The sequence below is a fragment of the Chrysochloris asiatica genome, unplaced genomic scaffold, assembly GCF_000296735.1.
Source record: "Chrysochloris asiatica unplaced genomic scaffold, ChrAsi1.0 scaffold00241, whole genome shotgun sequence".
NCBI lineage: Eukaryota > Metazoa > Chordata > Mammalia > Afrosoricida > Chrysochloridae > Chrysochloris > Chrysochloris asiatica.
In genome coordinates, this window is record NW_006408759.1 from 218,334 (window position 1) to 228,097 (window position 9,764).

Consider the following 9,764-nt stretch of genomic DNA (forward strand, 5'->3'; position numbering starts at 1 on the left):
CTCTTCTTTCTATCTCAAAAGAGACTGAATGAAGATACAGCCTAATCTTATAGCTTGTATCTAGTCTCATTAACATCATAGAAGTGAGGATTTATAGCACATACGATAACTAAGTCAGATCGGGGCTGATCACATCATGGGGGAGTTATTGCATCGTATCTGATCTCATCACTGAGGTGATTACTACATCTTAACTGCTAAACCATTGAGAATCCTGGCCCAGGCAAATTGACATAAAACCTTAATTATCACTCCAAATTTTTTATTCTAAATTTTGCGGTAGTCAGGGCAAGTATACAGGCTAAGGCCTTAACTCTTGTTTATACCTTCATACATATCTCCAGTTCCTAACACATGGTAGGTGGTGGTGGTTATATGCCATGGAGTCGGTTCTGACTCATAGCTACCCTGTACAGGGTTTCCGAGGCTGTAAATCTTTATGGGAGCAGAAAGCCTCATCTTTCTCCTGAGGAACAGCTGGTAGTTTTGAACTGCTGACCTTGTGGTTCGCAGCCCAATTCGTAACCACTATGCTTACTCAATAATAATAATAATAACATTTTTATTTGGACTCCTGGTGTGATGTCCATAAGCTCTGGACTTCAAACCATAAGGTCAGCAGTTCAAACCCACCAGCTACTCCTTGGAAATCCTGTACAGTGTCACTATGAGTCGGAACCAACTTGACAACATTTAACAGCAAAAAATGCTTTAAGTACTTTACACTTTTTATCCTATTTAAACCTCAAAACAGTGAATGCATTAGGTCTTTTCCATTTTACAAATGAGATAATTAAACTATTGAGAAGTTATGTAAATTGCCTCGAGTCACATAGCTAACACTCATATGTGCCAGAGGTGGGATTTGTACCGAGGCATCCTATATTAGGGGAGCACAGTGGCTCTGTAGGATAAGTACTGTCCTGCTAACCACAAGGTTGTTGGTCCGAGCCCACTAGCCTGTCCATGGGAGAAAGATGAGGCATTCTGCTCCCACAAAGATTTACAGCCTCAGAAATGATATCGAGTTGCTGTGCGTCAGACCTGAGCTAATGGCACTTAAAAGCAACATCATCCTGTACTAATTGTCTTGCTACTTAACAACCCCCCCAAAAAAAAATCTCAGTTTTTATGGGTCAGGAATTTGGGGATAGCCTAGTTGGGTGTTTCTGGTTCAGGGTTTCACATAAGGTAGCAGTCAAGTTGTTGGCCAGGGCTGCAGTCACCTGAAGCTTGAATAGAGGATGTACTTCGATGTGGCTGGCAAGTTAGTGGTGGTTGTTGCTTAGCAGTGCTTCCCATTTAGTCTCTCTATAGAGAATTTAAGGGATGTCAGGGTGGCACAAACATTTACATACTAGACTACTAATGAAAGATTGGCTGTTTAAACCCAGCCAGGGGAGCTTCTGGAAAAAAGGCCTTGCAATCTGCTTCTGAAAGGTCGCAGTCTAGAAAACCCTTAACGAGCAGTTCTGCTCTGCACATGTGGGATTGACTAAGTCTGAATCAACTTGATGGCAACTATTGTTTTTTGTTTTGTTTTTGTTTGACATGCTTAAGTGTCCTCATGCCACGGTTGCAGTCTTTCCCCATAAAGTGATGAGAGTACGTACTAAGCAGAATCTGTTATCTTAATGACCTGTTTCTTGGAAGTCAAATAACATCACATCTGCCACATTCTGTTCATTAGAAGGCATCACCAAGTTTGGCCCACATTGTAATAGGATTTTATGATTCGATTGTGAGTTACTGTTATCAGGACTAATTGCAATGGTCACAACTACATGTAGAAGATGTGTAACTAAAAGGGGGCGGTAGATAATCTTTCATTTCAGAAACAGAGAACCATAGGACCAGCAAGAGGGAAGAGCATGAGTGGAGCGTGGGATCCTACCCAGAAAAGGCAACAAACAGCTGAGACCGTGGCAGAGGCCATGGCATAGAGGGGGTGAGCAACTGAGAACTCTAGGCCCATGGACTGCAAAAGGCTGTGTGCCTGAGGGCAGGAGGGTGGCTTGCAAAGTGTGCCCTTAATTCACAATAAAAACCTTAAAATGAAACAAAACAACGTAACCTCTTGGGTATAGGCATCATACAATCTTAATGGTGTATCTAGGAATAAAACTAGGTTTGGATTTAGGTTCACTGGAGTTCTGGTATGGCACTGTGAGTTAATGTGCTGTTCTGCAAGGTCAGTTTGAACTGTAAGGTTGGCAGTTCAAGCTCACTAGCCACACTTTGGAAACCCTACTGTAAGTCGGAATCAACTCCAGGGCACTTAACAACCATTGTCAGAGCCCTGGTGTGGCACTGTAGGATAAGCATTGAATTGCTAACTACAAGATCAGCACTTCATATCCACCAGCCACACCTCAGAGAAACCCTGCTACTCAGGGTCACAATGAGTTGGATCTAACTTGATGGTACTTAACAACTACAACTATTGGCAAAGCCCTGCTTTTTAATATGATCATAGATGTTCCCAAAGTTTAGATCTTAGGAAACTTCAAATAGAAATTTTCTTACCCTGGCTGCTGACCTCAAAGTCAGTAGCTTGAAACTACCAGCTGTTCCACAGGAGAAAGATAAGGCTTTCTGCTCCTATAAAGATTTACAGCCTCGGAAACCTTGTACAGGGTCGCTATTGACTCCATGGCATACAACCATCACCACCACTAAGCAATTTTTGTAAGGGTAGGATTTTTTTTTTTTTTTTAATGTTTAGAATTTTTAAGGAGGTGATAATAGTAGTCAATGTGCCAATCTGTTCCCATAAAGATTTACAGTCTCAGAAACTATAGGGAGCAGTTCGCTGTTCTATAGGGTTGTTCCGAGTCGTAATCAACCTGATGCAGTGGGTTCTTCCTTTATAGTAATTACCTTGTTATATTGAGGTTGCATATTTTGGAGTGTGTATCAAATATTTTGTTTGTTGCCAATCCCTTCCTATTAGTAAACAAGTTCTATGAGAACAGGAGTTTCATGTGTTTTGTTCATTGTTGTGTCCTCAGCATTACAACTGTGCCTGCCATATAATCAGAGTACAGTAGTTCCTAAATGAATGACTTACTGACTCCTTTGTATCTAACATTGTTTCTGTTCTTTTCTACAGTGCTTAGCATAGTGCCTACCTTGTAGTAGTTGCTGAAATGAAGATTATTTGAAATTGAGGGAGATAAATCATCTTCAACCTTTCTTTTTTGTCCATTGGTAGTATTTCAGAGATAAAAGGTTTATTTGAGTAGAAGGGGAAGCGGAAGCAGACATGAAGTGGACCACTTTGAACTGGGTTGTTTTTAATTGTTGCCATTTGCTGGCTTATTTTAAAAGTCTTTTTTTTTTTTTTAGTCATTCAGGAGTTAGTCGAAGTGTTGCTGTAGTTACTGCTTTTATGATGAAGACTGACCAACTTACCTTCGAAAAAGCCTATGAAAACCTCCAGACTGTCAAGCCAGAGGCTAAGTGAGTTCTTTATTATGGTATTAATTCTGCTTTTGTTTTTTGTTTTTTTTTTCAACATTTTATTGTGAATTGAGTGAAGGTTTACAGAGCAGATCATCAGTTTTATATTCAATAAATCATATACTTTGCTTCATTACAGTGATTGCAATCCCTTCCATATACCATCAGTTAACAGTATTTACCTCTATTTTCTTTACTCTTGCACTCCTCCTTCTGTCTCCTACCTTCATCTTTCCTCTGCCAACTTCTTTCTGTATACTATCTGTCCTGTCACCCATGTTAACATGTGTCTACCCTCTAGCCTGTGAATAATTCCCTCCACTCTCTTTACCCTTCTTAATAGTAGAATGTTTCTTTTATCAAGAAAACCTTAACTTCTTACAACAGTGGTATCATTACAATATGTGTCCTTTTAACTGATTAACTAATTTCACTGAGCACAATGTCCTTCAGGGTCTTCCATGTTGTGAGGTGTTTTTAAGATTCATCGTTATTCTTCAGCATTGTGTGGTATTCCATTGTGTGTATATACTGAAGTTTGTTTAATCAGTCTTCTGTTGATAGGCATTTAGGCTGTCTCCATCTTTTTACTATTTTTGAATATTGCTGCAGTGAACATAAGTATGCATATATCTGTTCATGTCACACATCTAATTTCTTGAGGACTAATGGCTAATGAGGAGTCCCGGAGTGGGTTAATGCGCAGGGTCAGGTTGAACCACAAGGTCGGTGGTTCAGGCTCCCCAGCCACTCCTTAGAAACTCTATACAGGGTTGCTATGAGTTGACTGACTCGATGATATTTAATAACAACAACAATGGCTAATGGTTTTGAGCATTTCTTCATATGTTTGTTAGCCACCTGTATGTCTTTGGTTATGCGTCTGTTCGTGTCCTCTGCCCATTTTAAATTGAATTATTTATCTTCTTGTTGAGGCGTTAAGTGTTTTATAAATTTTGGAGAGTAGTCCTGGTTTCATATGTCATTGCCAAACATTTTTTTTCCCAGTTTGTAGGTTATTTATTTATTTATTTATTTTGTGAAATCCTGTAATGTATATGAATGTCTTAATTTGTAGGAGGTCCCAGTAATCTGTTTTGTCATCTGTTTGTGTGTTTTTAGTTACGTTTGATAGTGTATTTATACGAGATCCCTTAATGTGTCCCTGTTTTTCAGTGATGGTCTTTATAGTTGTAGGCTTTATGTTTATGTTTTAATCCATGTTGAGTTCACTTTTGTATATGGTGTGAGATATGGGTCTTGCTACATTTTATAATGTTTTGCTTATCTGAGGTCTCTTTCCATATAAAGTTAGTGATTAGTCTTTCCATCTCTTTAAAGAATAATGTTGGATTTGGATTGTGATTGCATTATAACAATAGATTTTGATATTTGCACAAAGTTAAGTCTTTCTATCCACGAGCCTGGTGTATTACTCCATTTCTGCAGGTCTCTTCTGGTTTCCTGTAGTAGTAGTGTTTTACAGTTTCCTTTGTATAGTTCTTTTGTTTCTTTGGTTAGATTTATTCCCAAGTATTTCATCTCTTGGATGGCTGTTGTAAATGAAATCCCAATGTGGCACTGTAGGGTAAGCACTGGACCACAAGGTCATTTGAATTGCAAGGTTGCCAGTTCAAACTCACCAGCCGCTCACTGGAAAACATATACAGGGTCGCTATGAGTTGGAACCAACTTAACATCACTTAACAACATTGTAAATAGGGAACCCTGGTGTGGCACTGTAGGATAAGCACTAGACTTCAAGGTCGCATTGAAATGCAGGGTTAGCAGTTCAAACTCAGTGTGCTACTCCTTGGATAAACACTATACAGGGTCATTGTGGGTAGGAAAAGGAGCTCTAGTAGCGTTGTTGTTAAGTGCTGTCGAGTCTCCTGCGGAACAGCTGGTAGTTTCGAACTGCTGACCTTGTGGATCACAGCCCGATTCGTAACCACTACGCTGCCAGAGCTCCTACGAGAATTGGGCTGTGAACCACAGGTAAGCAGTTCAAAACTACTAGCTGCTCTGCGGGAGAAAGATGAGACTTTCTGCTCCTATAAAGATTTACAGCCTTGGAAACCCTGTTCAGGGTCTCTATGGGTTGGAACTGACTCCACAGCACTTAACAATGGGTAGGAACTGACTCAGCAGCACTTAACAACAACAACAATTGTAAATGGTATTGTTTTCCTGATTTCCTTTTCAGAGTTCTCTTTATTAGTTAGTGTAAAGGAATTCAACTGATTTTTGTATGTTGATCTTGTACTCTGCCACTGTGCCAAATCAATGAGTTCCAATAACTTCTCTGTTGAGTCCATGAGATTTTCTAAGTATAGGATCATATCGTTTGCAAATGGAGCTGTACTTCTTTGCCAATTTGGATGCCTTTAATTTCCCTTTCCTGCCTTATAGCGCTGGCTAAGACTTCCAGGACAAAAGTGAATATGAGTGGTAATAAAGGGCATCCTTGTCTGGTTTCTGTTTCTCACCATTGAGAGTGCTGTTGACTGCTGATTTTTTACATATGCCCTTAATTATATTGAGGAATTTCCCTTCTATTCCTATTTTATTGGTGTTTTTATCAGGAATGAGTGTTGGATTTTGTTAAATGCCTTTTCTGCATCAATTGGTATAATCACGTGATTTTTTTTCTCTTTGTTTTATTTACGTGGTGGATTATATTGATTGTTTTTCTAATATTGAACCATCCTTGCATATCTGGTATGAATCCCACTTGGTCATGATGTTTTTTGTTGTGGGTTTTTTGGTTTTTTTTTGTAATATTGTTGGATTGTATTGGCTAGAATTTTGTTAGAATTTTTACATCTGTGTTCATGAGGAATATTGATTTATAATTTTCTTTTTTAGTGATGTCTTTGCCTGATTTTGGTAATAATTCTGCTTTTGTGATACAGTTTTATTTAAAGAAAAGTAAACTTTATATTTGTTATTACAGGATGAATGAGGGCTTTGAGTGGCAGCTGAAATTGTACCAAGCAATGGGATGTGAAGTGGATACCTCTAGTCCAATTTATAAGCAATATCGTTTACAAAAGGTTACAGAAAAGTATCCAGGTATGTTATAATAATTGCTAATATGTATTTGGAGGAGTTCTAGTGTGGCACTGTGAGTTAATGCACTGGGCTACAAAATCATTTGAACTGCAAGGTCGGTGATTCAAGCTTACCAGTTGCTCCCCGGAAACTCTATATAGAATTGTTGTGGGTTGGAACCAACTTGACAGCACTTAACAACAGCAACAATATGTATTTGGAGTCTTGGTGTGGTGCTGTAGGATAAGCACTGAACTACTAACCGTGAGGCTGGTAACTCATAACCCTCCAGCTACTCCTCAGAAACCCTATACAGAGTTGCTCTTACTTAATAACAATAACATGTATTGGATCCTATCTGTATGCTGTTTACTCTGGCAGAAAACACTTCAGGTGCATTATCTCTTTTAACCTTTACAGTATGCCTTTAAGACAGATACTGTTGTTTTTCTTGTGAAACTGTGGCTTAGAGAGAAATAACTTGTTCAAGGTTATGTGTCTTGTAAGTGGCAGGGATGGAATTTGAACTAAGGTATTTTGTGCCGAGAACCCAAGAACTTAATCACTGTGTTCTTCTTCTTCATCCTGATTTCTCAACACTGGAATTTGTTTTGTTTTGTTTTTTAGCTTTTAATTTCTGAGGTTAACACTTACTGCTTCAATTTGACATTAATTGAATTTTATCAGAAAATGCAGAGTTGCTTTTGTAAAATGGACATGTTTTCATTTTGTCATACAGAATTGCAGAATTTACCTCAGGAACTCTTTGCTGTTGACCCAACCACTCTTTCACAAGGGTTGAAAGATGAGACTCTCTATAAATGTCGAAAGTGCAGGTAACAGATTTTGGATCCTCTGAAGATTTTATCTTGCCTCCGTAGCTTAAAAATAATCACGTTTCAGTTTCTTTTATCTCTCTAGGAAGAATGTGTTTACTTAGATATATAGAAATTTCTAATTCAAATCTGCTTTCAAGAAAGTATAAGTTTTTAGAAGTAATTAGACTATAGGATTTGCAGAGAATAAAAGTAGCATAATCAATGTTACATTTTTTTTTCCTAAGAAATACTACACATTTCATCTATTTTTTTCATCCTTTAGTAAAGTAAGGAGCTCTGGTAGCGTAGTGGTTATGAATCGGGCTGCGACCGTAAGGTCAGCAGTTCGAAACTACCAGCCGCTCCGCGGGAGAAAGATGAGGCTTTCTACTCCCGTAAGGATTTACACCATCGGAAACCCTGTACAGGGTCGCTATGGGTCGGAACCGACTCGACGGCACTTAACAACAACAACAGTAAAGTAATTGATATTCTCTATGTGTTTTGGAATTGTAGGCGATCCTTATTTCGAAGTTCTAGCATTTTGGATCATACTGAAGGAAGTGGTCCTATAGCTTTTGCTCACAAGAAAATGACACCGTCTTTCATCGTTAAAACAGGGGGTCATGCTCAATGTACATCTTATTTCATTGAACCTGTACAGTGGATGGAATCCACTCTATTGGGAGTGATAGATGGGCAGGTAAGAACACATTTTCTACAATTATCAACTATATTTTTTTCCTTCTTTCATCTTAAACCAATGTTAGCTAGTGCTTTACTCCATTTTAACTCCATTCTTTATGAAGATCACATTTCTTTCTAGGTAAGTATCAAGAATAAATTTTAAAGAGCAGCTAACCGAAAATATGAACAACTTTTGGTTGAGAGCCATTTGTCTAATTAATAATTTCCTTATAAGTCCATATTTTATCAAATGTAAGATTGGTGTGGCACTATAGATCAGCACCAGACTGCAAACCACAGGGTTGGCAGTTCAAACCTGTCAGCTGCTCCTTGGAAACTCTATACTGGGTTGCTATGAATTGGAACCAACTTTAAGGCACTTATAGCAACTACTTTTGAACTACTTAGAATATACAAGGGTAAGTTTAAAAGTATTGCTACTAGGATTCCAGGTCATATTTGAATGGGTTTATTCCAAATAACACATGTTTAAACATGTGTATATGATCAGTGGATAACTGCAGATAACTTCCCTAGGTAATACGCTTGTCTTAGTCTTATTAAGAGAGATCCAATCAAAAGAGTGACTTCCAAGGGGATCTTCTCTAAGGTCAGCCCAGCAGGTTTTGGTGACTGTTTTTTTGGAATTCCAAAGGGGTAATCTTGATAGATTTTTCTCAAAAGAGACAGAATAGTCACAGGGATATATTAAAATGTTTTAAGAAAATTGAAAACTGTGTTGTTGAGAAAAAAACTGGAAACATGTGCAGAGAAATTTTTACTTCATCATGACAACTAACCTACTCATTCTTCAAAGATACATTGAGAATTTTGTTGGGAAGCCTTATGGTAGGCACCCTGTAGTCCTAATTGTGCCCCTCCCTGCCCCCCAGACTTCCTTTTGTTCCCCAAACTCAAAGAACATTTGAAAGGAACACAATGTGAGTCTATCAAGGATACCAAAACTGCCATTTTGACATGGTGTAAATGGAAAAGTACAGAATTCTTCAGGGTAAGATTAGAGAGATGGAGAAGCACTCCTTCAGACATGTGTAGACCTAGATGAAGGATATATCAAGAAACAATAATTTCACATTTTGATATTTTGTCTTATAAAGCATTCTATGACCTTTTTTTTTTTTTTTTAACTTACCCTTGTATTTAACAGAGCTTTGAACTTTGTAACAAATAAGGCAAATCTAGGATTTAAAAATTTCTTCCTTTTTGTGTCTTTTTCTTTTTTGGTTTTATGTATTTCTCTTTTTTCTTTTTCCCCAGATCTTTGAAACTACTATGTTTGCTGTCAGATTCTTTTTCATTTCTTACTAATTTTAAAAAAGTGCAATTCATTTTCTGTGAAAGTCATGTGACAGCCACATTCCTTCTTTAGGTTTCTTTGATATTAATCTGAAGTTAGTCTATATAATAATAATCTTAAAATGACTTTAGATGTTTTGCATAGTGCTTTATATCTTATGAAGCCCTTTTGGTATGTTATCTCAATAGAATACTACAAATGCTACTATTTGGCTACAAATAACTATTAATTAGGTATTTACATTTTATACATGAGGAAACTTAATTTATGTTAGTATCTTGACTAGAAAGTGGTACTCTGCATTTAAGCCCAGGTTTAGACCATGTAGCTCTTTGAAAATCAGCTTTACTGAGACATAATTCACATATTGTACATTTCACCCATTTTTTAATGTACACCTATTTTGAAGTATACAACTCAGTAGT

General features: G+C 37.7%; 1 protein-coding gene across 1 annotated transcript in view; it reads left to right on the forward strand.

The window, feature by feature from the left end:
- Positions 1-9,350, forward strand: part of DUSP12 (dual specificity phosphatase 12) — a 15,028-nt gene extending 5,678 nt beyond the window's left edge. The window contains exons 2-6 of the mRNA XM_006873434.1: positions 3,349-3,462; positions 6,419-6,537; positions 7,256-7,352; positions 7,851-8,037; positions 9,300-9,350. Of these exons, the coding sequence (XP_006873496.1) occupies positions 3,349-3,462; positions 6,419-6,537; positions 7,256-7,352; positions 7,851-8,037; positions 9,300-9,350 (568 nt within the window). The remainder of the gene's footprint in view (positions 1-3,348; positions 3,463-6,418; positions 6,538-7,255; positions 7,353-7,850; positions 8,038-9,299) is intronic.
- The last annotated feature ends 414 nt before the right edge of the window (positions 9,351-9,764 follow it).